Source organism: Epinephelus fuscoguttatus, linkage group LG7, assembly GCF_011397635.1.
Source record: "Epinephelus fuscoguttatus linkage group LG7, E.fuscoguttatus.final_Chr_v1".
NCBI lineage: Eukaryota > Metazoa > Chordata > Actinopteri > Perciformes > Serranidae > Epinephelus > Epinephelus fuscoguttatus.
In genome coordinates, this window is record NC_064758.1 from 9,081,060 (window position 1) to 9,107,720 (window position 26,661).

General features: G+C 40.1%; 1 protein-coding gene across 2 annotated transcripts in view; it reads left to right on the plus strand.

Moving 5' to 3' along the window:
- Nucleotides 1-26,661, plus strand: part of lamb2l (laminin, beta 2-like) — a 72,877-nt gene that overhangs the window by 13,407 nt on the left and 32,809 nt on the right. For both annotated transcript variants that reach the window (XM_049580955.1, XM_049580956.1), the window contains 2 exons: nucleotides 4,659-4,738; nucleotides 24,200-24,369. In XM_049580955.1, the coding sequence (XP_049436912.1) occupies nucleotides 4,659-4,738; nucleotides 24,200-24,369 (250 nt within the window). The remainder of the gene's footprint in view (nucleotides 1-4,658; nucleotides 4,739-24,199; nucleotides 24,370-26,661) is intronic.

Genomic DNA, 26,661 nt, shown 5'->3' on the forward strand with positions numbered 1-26,661 from the left:
AGTGGCACAAAATAAAAGTCAGGCACGTCAGCATGCTGCTGGAAAAACTCTGAGGGGAAACACTGCACATACACACATGACAGCATTACAAATCTTCTCATCTAACTCTCCATCAGAAAGCAAGTGTCAGTATTTCCCAAAATGTCAACATAGCCCTGATATGTGAGAGTGCAGTTTCAGTGCCGAGAGCGAGTTGGGGTTGGTCAGAGTAGAGGTGAAGTGTTCATCTGTTGGTTAGCTCCTCTTGCTACGCCATGAAAGTGGTGTTATGTGGTGGTGGTGCTGCACTGAAGCTCTGTGGCCTAGTTTACCCCGAAGAGCCAATATGTGTCCCCGACAGTGTCAGTTCTCGCTTCTTCTTTCCTCTTTGCCTTCTCCAGTGGGTGTTCTCCTCCCTTCATCCTCCTCTCTTCTCTCTCTTCTTCTTCTAACCATCTCTCTCTCTCTCTCTCTCTCTCTCTCTCTCTGGCCTCCTCTCTCGCTCTTCACTCTCCCTCAGTGTCCAGAAGAAAGGGGTGGTGCATTCCAAAAGCCTGGAGACCATTCCCCTCTTTCAGCCAGTGGCCCTCAGAGTGACAGAGGCATTAGAATAAGAATAGCTGTCCATTCACCCCAGTGCCCCAGTGACGAGCTGGAGGGAGCGAGGGAGGGCGAAACGGAGGGAGCCAGAGGGAGGAGAGGAATGAAGGGGGGTCCTGCACTCTGTATTCCCATTGGCCGGCGGCGTTCCCTCTGTTTTTACATCTCTGCCGTCAGTTGGGCTTTCAAGTTTGTTTTACACATTCTGGCGCACATACACACCACACATGTGCATGCACGCGTAAATATACACATTGGGGTTCAGGGGCTACTCACGTGCACACTGATACGGGACTCTACACACACTGTCAGACGAAATTGGCGTACGGACTGAGCAATTTTGACCACGCAGTGCAGAGGAGAGTGAGGTGATCTGTGGCTGTGTGAGTATGAAGCTAGAATTAGTTATAATGCTGGATTGATTATGAATATTTCACTTTTGCTGCGTTGTTTTCTCAGTGTTTCACTTATTTTTTGTAACATCAGCTGAAACTCTCTCTACATTGTTGTGATTTTGGTGGATTAGTTAGTGAAGATTTTTGATTGAAAGTGACCTTTTGCTGTCACCACCTCTGTAGGTCACCCTTGGCTAAACTGTAAGCTCTTTTAACTGTTTAGCTGTTAAAATGTAACAATGGTGTCGTAGTTTAACAGTGCAGCGGGTGGTTATTCACTATTGCTGTGATAACTGAAGCTTTTTATGATCATAAATGTCAATATTCAGGTCTCTGAGCGGCTTTTAGATCTCATTAAGTAAAACGCAGGTAGGTTCTATTGTAATATTCTCGTGTTAAATCATTTACTAGTTGCCCTTCTGCAACAGGCCTGTGGTGGTGTTTAAGTTACTGGTACTAGTGTTAACCCCGATATTACTGCAAAAGATCTGTCTATCATTTTATAGCTGATGTCATCTCTACATCACCTGAGTCCTGGGAAGCTTCAGTTTCTGACTCTTTTCCTCTATATTTTTAATCTTGAATCAATTGCACTTCGTTTTCTTTCTCCATGTTTCTCTATTTCCACTTCTGCTTCCTGCATTTTTTCCTCACTTTTGTCCTCGCTCTGTTCTTTCATCTTTAGAAATACAAAGCCTCTGTTTTAAAAATGCCGTGACAGTGCATGAAGCAGCACTTGAACTTGTATTGAATTATCTCCAGCAGTTATTAATTAACAACTTAATATAATGTGTTGGGAATTTACCAGCAGACCAACAACATTGTTAGACATTGATATTTGATTGAAATTTGGTTGTGACATTGGATAACCAAAACTTGATGTCAGGACGTCTAATACCTATGTCAGTTTGCAAGTAATATTGACCACAACTGATGTTGATATTTTGTTGGTTTTAAGTTGTGTTATTAAATGACTAAAATCCAACGCCTTCAAAAGTCTCTTGACATAGAATAACAACATTTAGTGGTAAGGTATGGGGAACATAACACAACGTCTGCAAAATATCATAATGTTAACGTCCATACAACGTCAATCACAGTGGTATGTTCTAAAACCATCCCCAGTAATAAAACAGAGAGAACTACAGTAGACTGTATCAAGGGATTTCAGTGTGGATTGGACACAATATCACCATAATCTAAGACTGACATTATAGTTGACTGAATAATTGTCCTTCTATTTTCTAAATAGAAGCATGACCAAAGTCTGTACAATGCACCCCATTTAATTCTCACCTTCTCTGTGAGCTTAAGCATGTGTGTTTTAAATCTAGCCAGATGCCAAGGTATTTGTAATCTGTAACATGTTGATCGTGGGTGCCATTCAAGGAATGGTTGGAGTAGGCATCAACATCACGTTTCCTTGACCTTGTGAATAACATGAATTTAGTTTTAGGTTAATTTAAAATCAGTATAAGGTTTTGGATTTTTTTTTAAGGATTTTCTGCACGCAGTCAAATGCACACTGAAGATTTGATACAGCTTCCTCTCTCAGTGGTGCACAAGCATAAAGAATTGTGTCATCTGTATAAAAATGTGCTTTGCAGTTTTCTACAGAGGCACAGATATCATTTATAATGTGAAATTCTAATGTAGTTATGCATTTAAAATACTGTCAACCTGATTTTCAATCCAACCAAAATTTAACGTCTGTCCGATATAAGTCTTTCTGACATAATATAGACGTCCGTTGCCAGCTGGTTATAAGCAATGGAGTGTACATTGAAGCTAACCTGAACCATCTAGCAACAATCAACCACCAACAAGCAAGATTAACTTAAACAACACAAATGTGTAAAAAAAAAAAACAAAGAAGATTGGAGTCAGCCTGCTCCCTTGTCTCACACTGACTGGACAATAGGATTATAATGGTAAAAAAGACATGGGATGCATTCCATGTGCTCCAGATGTTTTGTAGCACTCTAATAATTAGTTAATTTCTCAGAGAACATCATATTTTGCTCTTTTTTTTGTAAAAACTATGTAACTACAACACCTACTTCTCTTGCATGCATTTTTTGGACTGGTGGTCTTTAATGCCCCTGATGGGCAATTGGTTTGCAAACAGCAGCCAACACAACCAATACACACCATACAATAGATAAACAAAAGTAAATACATACAAGATTTAATAGATGTCATGATAATCAAATTGCAGTGAGCTACAAAAGCACAAAGAGTCCATCCATTCTTTGTTAAAATATGCAATAGCAACTCAGCTCACAGCTTATTGAAAAACTCATTAGCTGAGAGAACAAATGATCTCAGATATTCTGTTTGATTTGGCCCTGCGGAACATGGTCCTCCTCCCTGATGGCAGCAGTCGAACTGTAGAGGGTGAAGAGGGTGTTCACAGTCTGCCAGAATGGCCTTTGCTCTCTGACTGCTTTTTACTTAATCCAGTAGGTTTTTTTAAGGATTTATTTTGGTGTTAGAAGCAGGAGAATTATCTCAAATCAAAAAGAAACATTTGATCTACTAACAAAATTAATTTAGTTTGAATAGTGATGAAGCAAACTGTGTCCCTCAACGTTAAAGGAAATATTAGCATAGAGTTTTACAATGGAAGTTGGGATACAAGTTTATTCAGCCATTATATATGTTACGTATCAAGAAGACAAATACCTTATTGTTGTGGATGCAGTCAACAACTTAATACACGTGTAAATCTTTTGAACTGAGTGTTGAGACATTGTAGGGTCCCTCTTCAGTGCCTCTGCTTTTGACAGTGTGAGCGTGGGGCCACATTGACCTCTTATTGCCAAGCAGAGTGTGAAAAATGCTTCCAACAGAGACCAGCTTTAGATCATGAACCTAGATTAATGAGTCAGGTTAAGCTATTTGAGAAATTCTTTAAAATTAGAGACATTTGACTCGTTTTTTGTTTTTTTGTTTGTTTTGTTAGACAACAGAGCACTTCATTCTCTGAGTAAAATGGCTTATTTAACTTGCAAAAGCAATCCCGGCAGTGAAAACAGTCTTCTCATTTAGTTTGTCCTCTTACCTTCCTGTAACCACTTTTATTTGTTACTGAGGTCAGATTGGTTTAGTGCGTGTGACATGAACAATGTCTGTTCTCACCTGTCAATGTGTGTACCTACACACACAAAAACACACATACCGTACACGGTGGTCTGTCCTATTCAGTGAGCAGATGTCTATGTTTGTGGAGCCTAAGTACACAAGAGGCCTTTTCTCTGTTTGGCATCACAACATAATCAAGACCCTTCTGCCTTAAAAGAAACCGTTGACCTACTACATAACAGCGACAGTTTTCCAGTTATCATCCTGAGTAGTATTCTAGCACCAGCCATTACCACAACACTTTGCAAACACAACAGTAATAATAATATTTACTGTAAACAAACAAGAACATTGTTAAGACCTGTATCTCATCTGGCATTGGCAGATAGTGCATAGCACTTAGGGTTAATGGAAAGAATCACTTTCAGTTTCTTCTTAATTTGTTGTCAATTTTCAGAAACATTTGTTGCAGCAATACCTCTTATTTAAAATGTAAACTGCCAATGTTGATGACCTGGGATGAATACAGTGTTTTACTAAATGAAGCTTCCAAAGATGGTATTGTCACTCTCTGAAATATATTGTGTCTGTTTGTTACAGCCAGAGAGACAGCCTGGTGTCTGTGTATCCAGGAAATATGGTGCCCATCATGGCTGTGTATGTGAGCCTCCTAATGCTGGGTGAGTACATCAATTTTGTCCTTGACCTCTTTAATCGTTGCTTTCATATCTCATTCGGGCTGAGGCCACCTGAAATGGAGGTTTTGGTTAAGTTCTATATAGAATTTTGTCATAGTAGATACAGTATGTGATTTAAGCATGAATTCAACAGCTGAACTATTGAAAACCATCGGCTGATCATGAACCAATAAGAAAGCCATCTGGTTAGGCAGCCTTTATAGGATAGCAAGATTGGTAACACACATGAGCACTGTGTGTTAATAAAAAGGGCTGTCCCCAAATAAGAATTTATATAGTTGAATCTGATTGGTCAAGTCCTGCCTATTGTTGACTGATTGTACAATAATGTTTTTTTGTTTGTTTGTTCGTTGTCACTCATTGATTCATATTCTCATTTACAACATTGGCTTCCTTCTTTTTTCCACACCAAATAAAAGATCTGGAACGCTAAATTAAAAAATTGTTGTCTTGACTTGGCATAAGAATTTATTTTGTAATAGGACACATTACACCCAGTGCTGTTTGTTGTGTTTAGTGGTACATGTGTAGGTGTGTGTGTGTGTGTGCGTGTGTGTGTGTGTGTGTGTGTGTGTTTGTGTTTGTGGCAAGCGCTGTCCATATTCCTCAAACAGAGAGCTCCAGCCCTAACATAATGGCGATTCAAAATCAGGTGAATAGGCTCTCCTTAGAGTGGTTGCAGGCCGGCAGCAAACACAGGAAACTTAGCTTCTGTCATGAAGAGCATGGACATTGTCAGGTCAACTGCTGCAGCATCAGACTGCATGGGCAGGATCAGCAGAGTAACAGTGATAAGTGTCAGGTCATAATGTCCACGCTGCATGACTATGATTGGACATTACTATCCGCTTGTCATGGGACGATATGACAATTTCATGTCACAATCATCTTGGCCAAAATGATTGTGATTCACGATATTATAATCCTCAAAATATGTAGGCTATATGTTTAAAACTCTTATAAAGGCACTGAAATATAATAGAATCACTTTACCTTTCATTTTGTTAAGAAAAATATATTTTTATTGCATCACAGATAGGACACATCTTTTTTTAGCAATAAACAATCTAACAATCTTTAAAAGTCAGGCATATAAGTCAGGCAATATAAAATATGCCCTAGCTTGATCAAGGTCTTTGAATAATGACAAACAGATAGGTAGAGAAGAAAGAGAGGTGTCCTGTACAGCAATATTATAGAGAATTACCGTGAGATTCCTATGTCACTCACTCTCTGAACAGCTGAAGTACAAAGAGAAGGATACAAGCAGACCACACTACAAGTTAAACCGCTTTTGCTGTCATACAGACACAGGCGTTTGATGTCTGGACTTCCAGTAAGAGAGTCATTCATTTTGTGGCCAAAAGATAGAGACTATAAAGCCACCGCAGAAAATTGACTTTCTGGGCTCTAGTTTCCCGGCGCAACGCAGGGTGGCGAACCCCACCCAGAGCTAGTTTCGAGCAGCGCAACCCGAGGTGCGCTCAGTTTGGTAGTTTGGCAGACCGAGGAGCGCGGAGATGGGTGTGGCGGCGCAGCAGGGGGAGGTGTTGACAGATCCAGCTTGGCGCAGTGACAGTTTCGTGCCAAAAGGCTTTGCCGAAGGTGCACTAAAAGCTCGCCAGCTGAAACCAGGTCTACTGTCAGCACAGGCGGAGCGTAGCCGGTGCAAGTGGAAGTTTGGCTGACCGGCGGACAGTGCGCACACGTCACCAAAACCTCACAGGCAGGTTTCCAGAATATCAGGCACATTAACAATGAAATAAATACCCAAAAAAACACTATTCAATGCAACTATCTGCAATCAGCACATAAATGTATCTCTATATCGACTGTCCCGTCACATCTGATGTCAGATCAAAGGGGATTGGCACCGTTTGGCACCGTTTGGCATGTTTGGCACGCGTAATGGAAACCCAACATGATTTGATTAACACAGCTACAAACTAGTGAGTTCACATCCCTCTCAGCCAACCACAAACAGCCACAGCATCAGATAGGGAGTATATATTCAGCATCTGTCATCTTAGAAAAGTCAAAAGAAAAGAAACAGAGTGAGACTGCGAGAGAGAAAGAGAGAGTGCGCGCGCACGAGAGAAACGCAACATTGATTTACAATTGTGGTGACCTCCTCCCAGGCTACCTTTGCATCATCAGCCCGTGGAGGTCTGCTCGCAGTTCCGTATATTCGGACACTGCGAGCTTGGACCTCCCGGACCAAAACATCAGTTTCCTCCTGGGAGAAGTTGTCAGTGTTCTCTCTCACTTCCACATAACAAGTGAGCTGCATTTAGCGAGATAATGGGCTGTAGTTTCGCAGACCGGGCGTGGCGGGGGCACAGCGCACCTTCGCCAACTGGGTGTGGCCAGGCGGATTTTGCAAGTTTGGCACACCGTGCTCGCTGGCGCAGCTACTCCTCTTTCCCACCTCCGTCCCTCCTGCCTGCGCAAGTCGGAAAGAGGGAGGAGAGAAGGCGTGGAGTGGGTTTTACACACATCACACCAATCAAATGAGCCCCTCTCCTCGCCTTTAAATGCGCCGCGCGAAGGTGTAATGAGAGTTTACTCAATTTGCCATGGCAGAAGAGAGCAGCAGCGTCAGACGGCCAAGTCTGACTTTCAAAAAGAAAGGCACTCCATGGTGCTCTGTTCCCACTCTGCACCACTAAAATACCATTTTATATAATTTTTTTTTTTTTTTAATTTAATTTGTAAACACCTTGTTACAATACATCGTCGTGAGCCATTTGGTTTGCTTATTGAGTTTGTTCAACAATTTAAAAAGCTTACAGGGAGTGTTTACAGATCTGAGCATTTGAACAAGCAATGCACTGGTATTTTTCTCTATATGGTGGTGAATCAACACATCATAATTATTAGTATTATCTTTTAGGGTCCTGTAACCCGTCATTTTGACTGGACTGAAAGGCAACATCAACTCAGGAGAGGAGAGTTTAATTCTCACTTAAAACCTTCACTTCCTGTTCCCTCAAGTAAACACAATCCAGCACAAACATCTGTGTGTTAGAGTTCAATCCTGTGATTAATGTGCATGACATAATGATGGATTAGACCTAATGACAATGTACAGAGATAGTATGAGTCTGTAAGTATTTCCTTTGGCTGTGAGTCTACTAACACAACAACAACAACAACAACAACAACAGCACATTATATTTAAACTTAGTGAAATATTTCACATTTAAAGGCAGCAGCAGGTATGGCACAACAACAAGCACATTCTTTTGGATCCGTCTTTTTGTTCTCATATAAAAACTGTATAATATAAACATGTGAAATTTACTTATCAAACTGCAGCTTAACCTATATCTCACTTTTTTTCAGTTCTACCTACAGTATAGTCTCGCTCACCAGACCTTTCTCAAGAAAAGAAAGGTCTGGCTGCGCCGACTCTCACTTTAAGATTGGAGAAAAAAAACACAGAGTTTTTTTTTTTTTCTTTTAACCAATCACAATCATTCTTGGCGGTGCCACAGCAACGGTGCACTTGAAAACTGCTACACAACCGGAGGTGGTAGGGTGGGACTTCAATGAGTGGCTCATTCCGCCCAATGAGAGGCTGATCTATGCAGCGAACTTCCGCCCACTCAGACTACCTACAGTATGGCTAAGGCAGTATATCGATAATACATCCGTATCGTGAAATGAGACCAGATATCTTCTTTGGATATATTGTATTATCATAAGTGTTGCCTTTTCCTGGCTTTATAGGCTGCATTACAGTAAAATTTCTGTCCTGTTATTTGCCTTTACCCACTGTAGGGGCCATGTCTACCAAAGTGTTTTTATGCTGTGCTACAAACACCAGTTGGGCTTTTTTTCTGAGTGCCAAGAGAAATGAAAAATGTTCAACTTTAGGTAAAAACTCCACACTCTGACAGACACATTGACTGTTCATTCACAGTGGAAGAGAGACAAACTGTCAAATCTAACATGTACAAGTGAACAGTAACAACAGTGGAGGAGAAATTTGTTAACATACTGTATACATATTGTATGTCCTCTCATGAACCCACACAGACTGACAGGTCTGTCCTCTCTCCCTGCGTGCTTCAGCCTCCCCCTCATCCAAAGCAAGTACCTTGTGCTGAAATGCTTACTTCCATGGATATTCCCTATCATTGCAGCCAGATGCGTGCCTCCAAAGTGCTCTCACCATTAGCAGCTGGGCGTTTCCTGAGGAGTGCCAGGCATTTTCAGCTGACTTTAGTCATTATAGCCACATCACTGATGATTATTAATCAAAATCTCATTGTATAAATATTTAGTGAAAGCACAAATAGTCAACCATACAGTATTGTCATAATATGGATATCAAGGCATTTAGTCAAAAATATCAAGATATTTAATTTTCTCCATATTGTCCAGCCCTACTTCTAACTGTGTGGTTGGGTTCAATCAAACTCTGGTGCATTTGCCATTTTGGTGACGTTTATTTAGGCTGGTGTAAAAGCTGCCAATTAAACTTGAGGTGAGGACTAAATACTGAACCGAGACCGCTTGGAAGGGAGGGTCTCAGTCAGCTTCCATGTGAACTCTTGTGTAGTTTGTTTGGGGTGTGAAAGCACTACAAACGAATTACAAGATTTTATAATAGTAGATACGTGATTTCAGCCAACTCATTCTCATTCCCAGGATGTCAAATACCGATGCTTTGTGGTTCTCGGTATCTCATAGCTACATATAGGGCACACTTAAGCCTTTCTATCTGACCCAGCTGAAACACACTGTAACTCGTGGTTGAATTTAAGAATTGGTCGTGGTTAGGTTTAGGTAACAGAACCCCTTAGTTAGGCTAGTTAACCTAACTGAGTTAGACTTAGTGAGGTTAGATCATGTTTTGGGTTAATTAAGTGTGTTTGTTACATAACAGTAATGTTAATGGGACAACATCAGTGCATTACAACGGTACAAAAATTACAAAGCATTACATTAAACACTTTTGGTTTGTTTTATTTGACCCATCTGCCTCCTCTTCCTCCCGCCCTATGAGGATATTCTTGCTCTTTATACTACATTAGTTGCTCTCAGTGTCAAATATTGCAGCGGGTGGTTGATATTGGAGTTAGCTGAAAGCCTGGTGCATCTGCTAAAGGGTGCCTTTGTCATCGACATCTGTTTCATCATGAATTTAAAAGCAAAACAACTATTAAAACCATCTGCTGACTGTGAACTGTTCAGGAAGCAATCTTAAGTGATTTGTATGAGCAAGTCGTATCAGGCTTTAAATAAAAAAGTATGATCAATTCTTTGTTAGTTTTGGTCTTTTCATGGGAATTATTGACAATAAGAAATGATATAGAATATCACCAGACTTATTTTTTAATGACGTACTCATTTTAGACATTAATTATTGTATTATGTGGTTATGGATCTGCTTATTAAACAAGGTGATTTCTTTCCATGTACAGTAAGGGATTTTGTGATTTGTACTTTGGGATTGTCCCATTATCATCATCATTATCATCTAATTGTCCACAGAAGCATCGCCATGCATCCACACCTGACCAACATGGACATTTGTTTCACTCTGCATTAGTTTTCCAGCAGTAGAACAGCTCCATCCAGCTTATTAGTAGGTCAGCTTGTAGGATTTGGAAACTGTGAGAATCTGGGGTATTTGTGGAATGTGTAGTAATGATGGGCTACTGACAGCAGGCAGAATGGGCCCTCACAGGTTAATTGGAGGCTGAGGAGCATTTCTGAAATGGGCCACACACACACACACACACACACACACACACACACACACACACACACACACACACACACGTAGTGCACACCCACTGTTAAATGTGCTTTATTTAACTGATGGGATTTGTCCCCTGGTCACCTGTGTTTGGGTTTCTCAGGAGACTTAACAGTGACTCTATCACACTTAAAGATAAATTATTCTCTTTAACATTAGCCACCCACACACTTTGAACAAGACTGATTAAGAATATTGCACTTGCCTTTCCCAGCTCGCCTACACGCAGGTATCTAGGTCAGTCTCTATGTTACTTATTAACTGGAAGAAGACTGTACTTGTGTGTGTTGGGGGGAGGAAACTGCCAACTGAGATTGAGTAAGGCTGCTATACATGTATGAATGAAACAATGAGTTTTCACACAAAATTGTCAGCATTTAATGTGAAAAACCATCAGGAAGTGTTAGGTTTAACCTCTAACAACAATTAAAATTAAATTAATATTTGAATACTTTCTAAAAGAACACTTCCATTTGTGACTGTTCAGATAAACTCATTAGCAGACGTGCCCACCCTTACAAATTCACAAAAGGATTGCAAAAAGAAGAGAAAAAGAAGCTGAGTCATTATCAAAGCAACTGCAAAATGTGAAATGCACCCTTAACTGCAGTGCCAATAACGTCTTGGTGCACTCAACTCCAAAACTTTATGGGCATGTTTGGGCTGTGAAATCATTTGCACAATATCTTTTGTGAATTGGACCATGAGACCCAGCAGATGCATAAGTGATGCACAATTCTTAGTGCTATCAGCAGTGGCAGTCCATTCTTTGTGAATTTGCACGTCAGACTTCCCTCAGCAACCGGAAGTAATACCTCTACACACCACTGAGCTGTTCTGAAAGACTTAAAATTTAACTAGTGAGATCATTTAAAATGCAGTGGCTGACTTTTTTTTTACTTTAAACAACTTTCCAAATCACAGTTTTAATTTGTTTGTTTAGTGGACTGTTTAAGAACTTTGTTTGTTGAATAAATACAGTGGATATTTTGCATATAAACTGGTTTATGTTAATTGGATTTTAAGAATGTAAACTTTGGATTGTTTAAATTTGCTGAGGTGGAGCAGAACCATACAGTTAAAGCAACCCTTACTTTTCTGGAAATTTTACACTTTTCTTTGTTTAGGTTAAAATGCTATTAATACGCTGATGGCACACTAAATTGTAAGTGAATTCCACCAGAAATGAAAACTCATCATTATACTATTCTCATATGGTTCTAAGAAAACTCCAACCAATCATTGCATTCAGACCGAATGCAATGATTGGTCGGAGTTTTCTCCTGTCCTGTCTGTCTTCCCCACGTGGAGGCCTCCGACTGATGTAACCGCTCATGTAACCACCCCTGAGTCTTAGACAACAAACAGGTTAGTAACAGGGATGCTTGTGGATATAAACTAGTGACAGGGACCCTTGTGGATATAAACTTTTCTCCGTAACAAAAGCAAACAAATGCGGACCACCGCTTCCACCTCCAGCCGCTCCAACAGGGAAATCAGTTGGCAAAAGAAAGAAACAAGAAGTAAATTCATCAGTGCAATACAGTCGTGAGTTTCTAACAGACATTAGAAACTGCTGCAGAGATCTAACACTACAACCAAGAGAGCTCAGGATGTGTAGCAAGCTTGGCCTGCTACGTCGAGCTAGCCCTGAGATGACCGTGGTTTCGCCTGGAGTTGTCCCGACAGGGAGACGCCGGCAGCGCTGTGACAGGACGCAGGAGCGGGGGAAGCGTGGAGGGGTTAGCTAGGCTAAGAGCTAACCCCATCAAACCAGCTGTTCCCAGTGTCCTTCTGGCGGATGTCAGCTCACTGGACACGAAAATGGAATACATCCGACTATGGAGATCCACTCACCAAGGAGTGAGGGACTGCTGCGTCCTTGTGTTCACTGAGACATGGATGAATGGTAACATATCAGACTCCGGTGTGTTGTAATTTTTTAGTTTTTGTGCTGGTTCAGTTCAGTTCATAACATTATGACAACACAGCATCCAGTTGCTAATGGCTAACGTTAGCCTACTGTAGCGTAGCCTCTGAAACATAAACGTTATCTTCCTTGTGCGTTTCCACTTGCTAGTAACGTTAACGCTACTATCTAACGTTAACGCTGTAACCTTATTCTAAGACTCATCAGTCATCACTGACTCCGGTTGAGTTTTAAAACTCCGGGGTTGTGTTTGACTGTCTTTGTTGTAACATTACACTCGCTCTCCTCTTCTGTGTATCTAATGTTATGTTACCTTGCCAATGGCTACGTCTATAATGAGGATGTAATGGAGGGAGGTGGAGTTGCAGGAGGACGAGGATGGGACTTTGGAGGGAGGCGGGAGTTGTGGATGTTCAAATTTTTTCTAAGTGCTGTGTGAAATGCAAGAAAGGTAAGAGTAGCTTTAATGTAATCATTAACCTACATTTATAGTTTGTGCTGATCGGGCACTGGTATCTATTCCAGCCTGTTCCCTGTGCTGCTCCTCACCTTACAACATTTCGACATGCAAAAAACCTTTACAGCGTAGATATATAGATAGAGCATATTTTTCAAGATTCCCCCAGATTTGATTCTGAGAGTTTTAGAGGGTTCTTTTTGACCCACTTTAAACACTGTTTTAGGCAGAACTTGACTCAATAAAAGATAAAACAAGCTAGGACTAGGTTAAATGGATTACTTGAGTTGAAAGTAATAATGACTTACACTTGTATCTGCTCCTCTTGATTAATGATTATTAATATAACATACATGTGATATATTTGATATGTGTGATAGTTTATAAAAGCTGCCACAGGGTGTTATGTTTTTATGCCTCCTCGCCGGTGACAGTCACAACTGGAAGCATTATTTTTTCGAGTTGCCCATTTGTTCGTCCGTCCGTCCCATTCATGTGAATGTCTTGGGCAGTTTTCTCAAATTTGGCACAAACATCCACTTAAAGCCACAGTGTGTGGTAATTTCTCCCATCTAACGTTGAACTCATACATTGCATTCAAACGGATAGCACACTGTAGCGTCTCACTGTTTCAAATGCGTATTGCAACAATGGTAGCCACTGTGTACCAAAAAGCTATGATAACATGATGAAACCATGTCATCCAATACTTCATGGAGTATTTCATTCAGGCTCCTACACAAACACACGCGACGCAAGTTGACAAACCCCCTCCTCACCATGCTGGCTGTTTTTACAACTTAAGACTGTTGGGGCGGGTGTAAATTGAAACAAATCAATCACGTCTTGTCTTTTGACAACTGACAAATGGCTCAACCTCACACACCTCATCCCTCTCCTCGCATCACTGCTGTTAGCTGTTAGCCACTGTTGGCGCTGTTAGCTGTGATTGCATTACCTTTCTCCTTCAGCAGCTCTTTCCAGCTGGGAAAGGCTACCCTGATGTTGACCCTCGTTTTTTTAATTCGCCGGTCACGTTGCCTTTTTGATTCCCTTTTGAGCTTTCTTGGCGATGAGGATTCTGTCTCCTGTGATGCTGCATATGCTCAAATAGTGGGACTTTGTTTCAAATTTGCCAGGGTAGTAGCGAAGCGCCTCACGCTCCTCTCCTTCGGCTTCTCAGTCACGCAGCGCTGGCCTGGCTCTCAACGAAAACGCCGAAGGCGTTGCTGTATGTCCCTTGCTGGCGGGTGTATTCTCAAGATGGCGAAACATTATGGAACCCCCCAGACGACCTACCTGCACAATGTACAAACAAATCCGAAATTCTCCTTTTACGAGAATAAGTCAGATTATTGGTGGAGGTAATAGTACACCAATGATGACATATTTATGAATGCAGACATTGATTTTTGCCAATAAACAACTGAAAATGTTACACTTAAACTTGAAGATGAACTGATTACAATTTGGTGGTTGAAGGTTTAAGGTCAAAGGTCACTGTGATCTCACAAAACATGTTTTTGGCCATAACTCATTAATTTATACGCTAATTATATCACAATTTCACACAAATGTCTAATAGGGTAAAATGATGAAGTGTTGATGTTTTACATCCAAAAGCTCAGAAGGTCAGATTAAACTCAGGAACAGAAGGAGAAACACATGGTCAGATAATGAATCTCAGACACTAATCTTGAGTGTCCACCTTAAAACTGTGCTGATTGTATAGATCCTCTGTGCTGTCAGGATTAACACGTGTGTAAAGCATCCACATTTTTAGGCTATGTAGCGTCTGACGTCAGCGCTTGTTTACTATATTACATGAATGCCGCTGTCACACTGAATGCCCTGCTAAGCCTGAACAAACTCAAAAACTTAACATGAAAAGAAAAAAAAATTGTGGAATTTTCATACTAAACGGCCAAATCTGATTTGACTGACATAATTCTGAGCCGGGTCCAGAGGTTGACAGAGGCATACAGCCACAAGGCGGTAAGTCTAGTTGATTTAATCTGTTAGGTAGAAATAGTGATGAACGATTGCAAGCATGTCTGAACAGAAAAAGAACAGACTGTCATCTGCCAAACATTCAGTATCGTGTAAATGACAATCAGTGACTGACATTTGACCCCTGAGAAGTGCAGTGCAGAAACACCACTTATCACCAAAGATGGAGACAAAAACAAACAAAAGTTGGATTTGCCACTTGTTATCGAGTCTGAATACTGGATGTGAAAACTGACGCATACATTCCTGCTTTCACCTGCACTGCTGTGGCACTATGCTTTTGCATTACTAATCCAAGATGAGGAAGGAATTTGTAGTCTTAGCCTACCATGTGTCTCTTTGAAGGCCTATTGACAAGCCTTTAGTAGAGAGAGTGTGTGTGTGTGTGTGTGTGTGTGTGTGTGTGTGTGTGTGTGTGTGTGTGTGTGTGCGCACAGGTCCTGTGGCCACCATTCTTTAGCCTACAGTCTGTATGTATACATGCAGAACCAGAGCATGTGTTTGCGTCCACCACGCTCACACCTGGAATATTTTCTGTAATGAATAACATTTTCCACTCTGTCCCTGCATTCCTGCCATAGTGCTGTATACAGGAGAGAGATGCCACAGGGTGTGTTTACCTGTGACTCTTCCACCTGTGTGTATCTGCTTTGTGTGCATGTGTGTGTATGTTACATTGCCACGTGCTACGCTCTAATCACACACTGGTAAACCAGCTGGTGTCAAACTACATCTACAGTACAACTGGCTTTACTTCAAGTCATACTCACACATCTCAGCCTTGCTTTCTTTTTATGTTTAGTAGTCCTGCACAAAGAGCACAGTAACTCTTACTGTATGTGTCCATCAGGTATATGTGTTGTTTTGTTGAAAAGATTCCCACCAAGTTCACAGTTTTAGCAGACCGCAACATTCCCAGTATGGAAAAGCGCCTCTAAATTAAGGCTGACTTTCTGTCAAACAGAACCTTACCTCCACAGTACCTCAGCCATTTAGTGTTTTGGCCTGCATTTCATAGGAGGACACATTATTTCCTCTTCCTGGCTTTTCTTACTCTGAAAAATGTATTGAAAATAGCTCATAGATTATGGTGAATAAAAGTGAATCCAGTTTCTGCTCTGCTGAATGGCATTTGAATGGCATTTTTCACAGCATTAAAATGGCGACTGATAATTTAAGCATCCTCTCCCTTCTGCTGCTACATGTGGGTTATTGTTTGCTATATTGTCATTTCTACAATAAAATCTGTAGGTGTTCAAGTTTAAAAACATCCCACAAACACACTCTAATTGCAAAACGCACATCTATACAATGTGTAAAAGGTCTTAATGCAGAAATTTTTTACCAAATGCAAATACAGACACAAATAAAATCCTGAAAGTAATGACATCATTATGCGACGGCATGCACCACTAACGTAATACAAAGCACACATGCAAATACACATTCTGTCATTCTCTATGCTAGTCAGGACAGGTAAAAAAACAAGTAAAGGATATGTTGCTACAGCCCACACAGAGAGGGGAATGAATACTACTGTCACGTCTCAGATGTCAAAAGCATCTTGAGAAACATCAGGCTCTTTTCACATGAGTGTGTGCCTAGATGATGTCTTTGCCTTGTCATTATCAACACAAACACCATTCTTTTCTGTGTCTGCACGGTCTGACAGGTTGAGGAAAGCCATCATATGGAGAGCTTTTGTGAATGGCATACATTAAAGTATAGTAGCAACATTCCATGCATGTGTGTGTGGTCTATTTCAAAACACAATCTCAGACATTAATTACAACTGAGGGTAAATTATAACTACTGGGGGTTACGTGCCTAGACAGAGTGTCAGAGGATGTCAGAACATATCTGTTACTACTTCTGTCACTCTCTGAATAGGTAACTCCAGTGTGATAAACTGTGATGATACACAGCCAGGGTAGTTCAAACAGTGGGAGCTGGAATTAAATGGCTGTGTCTTTGTCTTGAAAAAATAAAATACTAACAAGTCAGAACCATGAATTTGTTTTACTCTGAAAAGAGAGGGGATACAAAGTCATAATATTTATATATTTCGAGAATATTTTTTACAGTGCCATATAGCCTACTCCATCATCAGACACACATTATATTGGACACACAAAATTGCAAAATTATCTGTAATGGTGCCTTCCCTGCTTCCTAACTCCCTACTTCTGGTGCAGTTGCTCAAACCATACCCATCTTGAGCTCCGCCTGTATTTTAATCTCAACCAAACATCTGCATGAATGTATATAGAGAAATGGATACAGTGTTGGAGGCGGGGCAAAGTTCAACTGCCAAGTATAAAGTTACACAAATGATCGACACTGCTTCTGCACGGTGTGGCCAATAGAGTAGGCGCAGTAACACTGGCAGAGCTAGTTACTTCCAGTTTAGCACTCTGCAACTTGAGTGAGGATGAAATTATTTAATCCTGCAGCTCTGCTATACGATTTAAATGTTATCAGACCAGATGGATCCAGTTCTGATGGTGAAACGAGCCACTGAGATGTTCAGAAACAATTTTCCACTGATTTACAGACGTCTCTTTTGCCATGTAGGTCTATGGGAAAAAGTCTTTTTGGGCCTGATGGCATCATGAGACGGACATTATTCTTAGGGGTGTAAGAAAATATTGACACACTGGGGTATCGCAATATTTAGTTTTGTAGTACTATAGTATAGTATAGATTCTCAAAAAAAACCCTTGATTTTATTTTGATTACTTTTTTTCCCTTAATTTTATTACCTGAAGAATCCTGCAAGTTTTATTACTTTTATTACTTATTATTTATTACTTATTACTTTTATTTATTTATTTATTTATTTATTTTACTGATATAGGCAGTTCCTTTGCTCAGATTGCACATGTAATAAAAATAAACTTTTGTATGCATATAGTGGTGTGTTCTTTATACTATGACAGTTTTCCCAAAATTATATCATAAAAAAATGCACTTTATCACCTTGCTTGCATTATAGCAATTTATCGCAATATATTGAATTGTAACCCCTGTATTGTCAAATGTATTGTATCGCCAGATTCTTTCTAATACAGAGCCTTTGTAATTCCATAGTTAAGTCAGTATGAAAATTGACTTCAAAGCCCGGCACACTTCCTGAAGGCCTGGAGGGTATTAGATTGAGTTTATCATTGCCAGTCATAATCCAAAGCCAGATGAAGTGATATTACTTGTATTGTTTTGTTCATGGCAGGAAGATTTCTGTGTAATTCCATAGTGCCTCATCTAGGGCAGGTTATTTGACCAGTGAGTGAACCCATTGTGTAATGTCATACCTGTAAAGTGAGGTCAGGTGAAACCCGGTTACAGCTCGCAGTCAGTTTCTAAGGTTCTGTTTTCTTGAAAGGGGATGTTTGAGTAGAGGGGTGGGACCACTGCCTACTATTTTCAGCTTTAAGAAAGACACATACACTACATGCATGTTTATAGTTTTTCCACTTCTCCTAAAATGAGTTTATGAAGGAAATGCATTCTTTAATCTAACTTAATATGACATGCCATTTCCCTTAATGCCAGTCTCTTTCATATGCAGCTTTGTGTCTTTACATTACATCTTTGAGTTTCAGTTTTGCGGCACTGCCTTGTGATTTATGTTTGGTTAGGGTGTGTTTGATCTTTATCTACAGTCCACAGGTTTATCTTAAAACCCATTTATGTGCAGCTCTGCATGTGCACACCTGCCTCTGCAGTATGTGTAAATATATGTCTCATTTTACTGCAGTCAGTCTATACATTTGCTGTATAGTATGTTCATGCAGTGGAATAATATTACAGGCTGATTATACTGTGTATTTTCTGGCAGGTTTGTCATCAGTAGAATTGTTAACAGTGTCAGCCGGGCATTGTTAATGCCTCACAGGAATTCAGAAAATCTGCCCCTGTTAAATCTTTTACTTGAACTGGAGCCAAGACATTAATACACACATAGACACTGTGTGTGTGTATTTATACTCTTTTGAGACTTTATTACATAGATTTGTACATAAAATTTTAACTCTTTAATGGTACATATACAAGGTTTTTTTTTCCCAGTGAGCTTTGTTTACAATCTAGGACTGGGACAGGATGCTTATCTCCCAATTTGATGCTATCACGATAGTTGGGTGCTGATTTGATATGTGTGGCAGTTTTGAGTATTGCCATTCTATATTATGATTTATTGGGATTTTTGTCAACTTTTTTAACACTAGACCATGGGGGAATGGTGAGTCATACACTTCTGGAGACTGTATATCTTGAGACAAAATTTCAGAAACAATGCATATCTGGTGTATTTATGACTGTTATTTCTGCAGCATTGTATACTGCATAGAAAAGTGGCAAATAAACCAGTAGATGGTTTTTATGGTCTTATTTTTGACAGTTTTATTCCTGTGAAACACTTTGTGATCTTTCTCTGTGAAAGGAGCTATATTATCTAGACTTTACTTACTTATTCACTAAAATGTGCATGCGCAATAGAATGAGTAAGAAATGAATACTTTTTGAAGTTAACTTATTCTGCTACATTTAGCTGTCCTTGCTTATGAAGCTAGCGCAGTGTTTCCTGTACATTTATTTGTGGGGGCCACGACAATATCATCATTGACTGCCACATGTTGATTTATTATTCTCTTTTTTTAAATGTAGAGCTGTGTGCAGCACATTGATTTGCTTAGCCCCTCTGTGCCTCTCTCCCTTTCTCCTTCTTTCAATAAGACTGCTGCATTAGGAAACTATTTCTTGGGAGGAGAGCAGGCGGGAGCTCTGGAGACAGACCTTCAGTAGCAGCTGTAGCAAGTCAAATTCAGCCAGCACAAGCCTCAGCAGCGGGGGCCACAGCGAACTTGAGTCTAAAATGTGTAACGGCAGCAACATAAAGTTTGCTAATCTAGCAGCAAGTTTGCGGTGGCTAAATTTGAGTTGCTAGAGTTGTTGAAGGTCCATATCCACGGACAATCTGCCATTTGCTACGTTCTTGCTTTGGCTTTGTTCTTCTTGAAACAGATATGACGTCACAATACTAATAGATTATTACAAAAATAGGAGCAACGTCTTGCCACCTCCACATTTCAATTGTATCAATTCAGGCAATGAACATTTTATTTAGGGAAAAAAAAACCTCTGCTATGCTCGGGTGAATCGATTATTTCCCCACTTCTAATATAATCAAGAAAAAAAAATCTGTTTCCTCCCCAAATCATTAAATGTTACAGAGAGTGTGATCATGTATTTTGTCTTTTTCAAGGAACTAATCAAGTAATAAATGAAATTCTTGATACTATAAATCCTGATCTACATTTTACGGTTGATTGTAATTTTTCAAAAGGCGTCTCTCATGGATATACATACAGCTCTGTACAGTGGTAGCCTCGCCACTTCACTACACCAAAGGAAAACTGACTGCACAGTTCATTTCTACTGCTCTAAAATATGGTTTTACCAAGAGCCAATTCCACAGACTTTTTCACTGGAGACCTCATGGACAACACAGTAACTATGAGGGAACATTCTCGAGCTGTTTTTTTTGTATTGAGGAGTCCCACTAATAGACTCTGACTAAAACTAGTATTTTAAAGGCTAAATAATGCCAACTTATTTGAACCACGTTCTACACTCCACAGGCTCATATCATCAAAAACAGCATTCTGAATTAGTGGCAGCCCTTTAGGACTGAACCTGCCACTTTAAGAATCCACCACTTTTTGTATGTAGGAGGGGTTCAATGCTGCTTATGTACTGCCTAGCCTGAAAAAGACTTATATATGACTAGCTGTGCAGTATCACAATCAGGGCATTATTTTTCACATTCAGGAACAGGTGAAAGATTTACGATCGCTGGTGTTCTCACATGTGACACATGTTTTCATGTTTAAATGTCTTTGTGACAAAATTTAAGTGCGAAGAACCACGGATATCTCCTGATGCAGAGAATTAGAGGGCATAAGAATGACATCATAATTTAAGACATCAGTTTCAACACATACAATCATACAGGAGCACCAAACTGTTAGCTAAGTGTAAATAAAAATGTCTGTATTTTATGGGAATATGAAACACTTTGAATGACAAGTGTAAACAGGGCTGAAGGTTTCTTGCATCCTCTTTTTTTTATTCTTTTGTGCCACTTGAGAGTGTGCTCAGGTGATTTTCATTTGATGAATGAGATAGGATTTAAATGCCCCCTGTCAATATCTAGTGCATTATATCCTCCAAAAAGAAACAATTACAGCAGCAATTATGTTTTTCTAATGCCACGCATATTTGAGTCGCACCATAGAGTGGTATATAAATGAGTGTTTGAGAGCTCTCCACCATCACAGAGTTGTCTGTTTGATGCAGATATGCAGCTTTATGCAGCTTTTTAAGAGGATGTTTGTGATTCCAACTCAAACCAGCCATGCCTACCCCATCATGCCTCAGCCTGTTGCTGCTCTGTTGTTTTCTGCAAATCAACACGATGAAAGACCTTCAGATATCTCTGTCAACATCTCTCATCCCCTATCACTCTGTGCTCTGCTGATTATGGAGCTCAGTTTTTTTTTCCAGGCTGGCCCAGAAGTCGCTTTATTGTCACATGTTCCTTGTATGTCCAATCACATATGACCACGCCCTTTTTCAAACACTAGGCGGTCTGTATAAACTGATTTTTGCTACTATCCTCAGCATAGGATAGTAGGCATTGCTGCATCACTGCCTTCTTCCCTAGATGTTTTTCTTCCACAGTCTGTTCATGCAGCTAGATCAATACAGTTTGTATATAACGACTGCTGAACCTTGTTATGAGCCTTTTAATGTTTGTAAAAAAAAAAATTGCTCTGTCCACATAGTTTTTCTGTCCATCTTCCACTTTTGCTTCCCCATAATTCATCTCATTGTCTTTCTCTGCCCCCCTGACTCTTGCTGTCTCTCTCACATATCCCTGATGAGGCCTGTTATTCAGAATCAGTGATGCAGAGAGAGTGTTTACATGGGAGAGGGAGAGAGTTGGAGGGAACAGGACCAGAACATTTTAGAGAGTTATAGTTAATGTGCTTCTTCGTAGTCCATTAAGGCAATTACTTTCTGGGATGTCAGGCAGTGTCTAAAAAGTTCAGTCACAACAATGATAGAACTATTTTATAATCCACCATGCCTCCTTGTAATTAGACATGCTGTAGTGTTGTATTAAGAAGACTAAGATATAAGTTTGTACTGCAGATGCTGAGGGAACAGGTAGAGATGTCATGGCTCAAACATTACAGTACCTCATAAACTGCCTCTCCTCGTCCTCTTGTTTCTATTATGTTGTGTAACATTAGGGGTTCACCACAAAGAGCAAGAGCACATATTAATGATTCCTACAAGGCAAATGTGGGATGCACTTGCAGAACTCAGAGCTTCACTGTTACTGGAATCAGTCTGATTTCCAAAAAATCTGATAATGATGTAACTCTGATTTTGTTTACATAAACATCTAAGGATCTTTTTTTTTTTTCAGGAATTGTGACAAAGATATGTACTGAGTGGATCTGACTGGTCAGTGATCAAATTGGTCAGTGCTCTGTGGTGGATGATGTGGAAAACTTTTACTTCGAGTCAATCGTTACTTTGAGGGATAACAGAATATATCAGAATGTGTGTGTTTATAACAACACATTTCTGATCAGAGAGGCTCTTGGTGAAGCATGTGTACCTGAACCAAGATTGACCAGAAACTTAAAGTAACCTTAGCCTTAGCCTCAGCCTTACAGAGAGTATTCCACTTCATACAGGACGATATTTACTCTTGCCACCCAAACAATATTGTGTAACCCTTGGTCCAGACTATTTACCACGGGAGTCTGGATCATCTACAAGGTCTCCATCTTATCTCAACCTCCAGAAACCCAAAGCAAAGTCTCCTAATATTAAGCATGCCAAGAGTGAAGGACTTTCAAAAGGCCTCTTGGGTAAATTACCGTCAGTGGACGAAAGATGTTAAAGTGATACTACAAATTACCTCAAACATATCTTTGGCATTTCTCTTCTACATTTTCCTGTTGTTTATCAGCTAATCTCTGTAAACAGATATCTGCATATATAGGAAGAATCCATAGTCAACAGGGTAAGATTTTGGTATCTTAAGCACTCTGTTTATAGTCTGACTACTTTCAATCATGTTTGAGTGGTGGTGAGCAGAGGCTAAACATACTGTCCAAAATGCAGTGGTGCCAGTGATGTTGTTAACTGTAATTTAATCTGCTCCACATCTTTTAAGTGTTTTAAGTGCCTTTACTCGTGGTTCAATTGGAACGTTGTTTGCTTGCCACTCAGAACTGTTGTTAAAAGTTGTCATAATGTGGCCATTTAAGTCAAATGGGACGGATGGTAGAAATGGGAAAGATTGTTATACGTATGTAAAACTTGTGTCAGACAGCTCAAGACTGATTTATTAAGCATCAAGTTGGACATATTGCATTGTCAGAAATTTTCCCCGAGTTTTGCCAGTAATTGCAACTTGGATTATGATGTGAACAGAGCCATGTGCCTCTTTGCCTTGGAAATAAAAATTTCTACTGCAGGTATCAGCAAGCTAGTAAGCTAGACATGCTAATGATCTTACATTACGCAGCTTACATTAGAGCAGATAAACATCCTTCTACAACATGCCTTACAATTTTGCGCTTTTGTTTTTCCTCCAAGTTGAGTAACACTACTACTACAGCCCCATGCAGACATGTGGGGGAATGCAAAGTTTGACAGGCCTGCCATACTAAGCTATGATTGGGCTGTCATTGTGGGTTTACTGAATGGTCAGTTACAGTAACTCTTGAATGACATGAAAGCAGCATAAGCTGTGTCAAGCTGTGTTTTCGGGCTGAATTGAAAACGAGTGAAACATGCACAACTGCCATAGTGCCAGTGTCAGATTTTGAAGCGCACCCATTTTGGAGTCTGATCACATCACATGAATCCCAACTTGGCTTCATCGAACTTCAATCTGAGCAGAGGTCTAATTAGCGAATATAACACTGAAACCACAGGTGAAATGGGCCTTGAAAGCATGCACTTGTTTCTTATAACGTTATGTTGAATATTGTTGGATACCCACATCTAGATCCTTTTTTTTAACTTTACCTTTGATTCTTACGGAGTTCAGGTGAAATTTTGTTTGAAACAAATTAAGCAACCACCCAATGTATTATTACTGACATGTTTTCACTTTGTGCAGTTGGTAAAGTTGGTAACATAATGACAAGAATAATTATTGTCTCCATTGTTTCATCTCTCCACTTCCAGCTCTCAGTGTATTTGGACAGGAGCTCCCATCAGGCCCTCATGGCTGCATGGACGGAAGCTGTTACCCTGCCACGGGAAACCTATTGATTGGACGGGCTGTCAACCTAACTGCCACCTCTACCTGCGGCCTGAACGGGCCGGAACATTACTGCATTGTCAGCCATCTGCAGGTCAGAACATATATGAACACAAAGTGAAAGCAAAATATAAAGAGCAAGTGCTTGCAGTAGTTAATTCAGATTTTCCGTCTATACCCTCCCACTAATGACAGGTTTATCATGCACATTCATCCTATGCACCCTGTATCACATATGATCATATATGATTCACATATATTTTCAGTTTCCATTGACTCTCCCACCTGCCTGTTTCATCTCTCTGTGGTTTGTTTGTTCTCTTTTCCATACACTCATCCATCTTCATCCTTCAATCTCCGCTCTTCCATCTTCAACTGTTCATCTGTCTGTTTGTTTGTAGCCCAGTTTCCATGAGCAAGGCCTCCAAACGCTAGTCAGCTTTTCAGTATCCAGGCCCAGGTGTAGACACACATGCCAGCCACACCTTAGTCACACACACACTCCGTCCATCTCTGTCTCCCTGCATCTGTTTCTGTGTCACTGTCTTGACCTTGCTCTTTTTGCTCTTTGCTTTATTAAAATTTCTGTCTGTCTTGTTATTGTGTCTTGTTGTCTATCTTGTTGTTATTTACATAATTGCTGGCCTACCTCCTTCACAACGTTATTGTCAGGTTGGTGACACCACAACACCACAAAGCTACAATCAGCTGAAGTCACTCTTTTCAGGGATGTCAGGATTCCCAAGTCTATGCATCTGTAAATCATATTTAGAATGTGCTCCTTAATACTTCTTATCTTTGCTTAGACAAAACAGATTTTGCTCTGTATTGAAACTAATTCCAGTGATCAGGAACCACTGGTAACCAAAGCAGAATGACTTTTCACGATGTAGATTTGCCAAAATGTAATGAAATACACTGAAAAACACGGATGTGTTTTAAGTTTAAGTGTTCAGACTTTTAGTGAGATTCTTTCCGAATAATTGGAGGTTAAAACTGACTGATGTTCCACACTAATTTTTACCTAGTTAATGGGAAAATGACATGACATACATGTAATATGGCCATGGAAGCTTTCTCTTTTTTAATAGCCACTTCAAAAAAAAGTTGTGTGTTCATCAGGGCCTCCTCTCATCACATATTTAACCTTCAGTTTATGAGGAGAATTCATGCAAAATGACCCAATGCCTTTCTGACTATTCAAAACCTTCTGTTCTAGTTTCACCATTCATTTTCACCCAAACCATTAACAGTTACACAACTTCTAGAACTGGGGTTCCAGCACAAATCAGGCTTTATTATTTTATTCATTTAGGTTAATGTTATTTTGCACCAGAAAACAATTTAACACGGAGAATGAAGAAATAACTCTTAACAATATCTGCTGTCAACCCAATCACCAAAAAAATGTTGGCATGATATGTTTCTGCAAAGCATGGATACATTGCATTTGCACGTTATTATGTAGCTGATAAAGCTGTGGTTATGGGTTACATAACCATGACATTACATACATGACATTTCAATTAACTGTGCAGCCCCAATCCAAATACAGAAATTTTTGTGAAATAAGCAGGCACTGATACAGCTGTAGATTTAGATAGTCGCTTTGCATCACACCCCAAGCTCGTACCCCTGTGATGCAAGACTAAATGCTGCTACAGTCTCTCCGTCACCTCTACAGTATGCAGCTCTTGTATTCCTTTCTGTCCCTACATGACACAACTGCTGACATGTTCACCATCATGTTGACATTCACCTCTCTCTCTACACTAACATGCATTTCCGTGTACATGTTTGTGCCTGCACCTCCATTGCCTCAGGGCAGGAGTATCCAACAGTGTCAGCTTCCAGCTGAACAAGATTGACATTGTCTGATTGGTGAGAGGCCCTCTATATAGTGCAGGGCAGGATATAGTGTCAACCTGTTGTAACATGGCTGGTCTGTCTGAAGCTACTTAAGAGGCCCACACCAAACATTTAAATGTCCACGAGTTCATCAATCATTTGTGTTTGACATAGGTTGTTGTTTCTGTGTTCCTTGTGAGATCGGATTGCATAGTTTTTATGCACATTTGTATCCCAGGAGAGGCAGTGCATTTAGGGAGTAGATGCCAAGCCCATTGTGTTGAAGACCTTTAAAGGGGCCCTGGTTTGGCCCTTTAGACCTACCTGGTAGAACGGAACTAAAACTGTAACTTTAGACATAAGAAAGTAACAAGAAAAGTGAGGGAGATGGGAAAACAGGGAATGTTAAATGATGAAAAAGAGAGGGATGATGAAGAAGACGTAGTGGAGGCAGAGAAAAGAGCAAAAAGAATGATGGGATAATAAAAAGTGAGATATGGTATTAGCAGCAGTGAAATATCAGTTTCAGAGTTGTAAC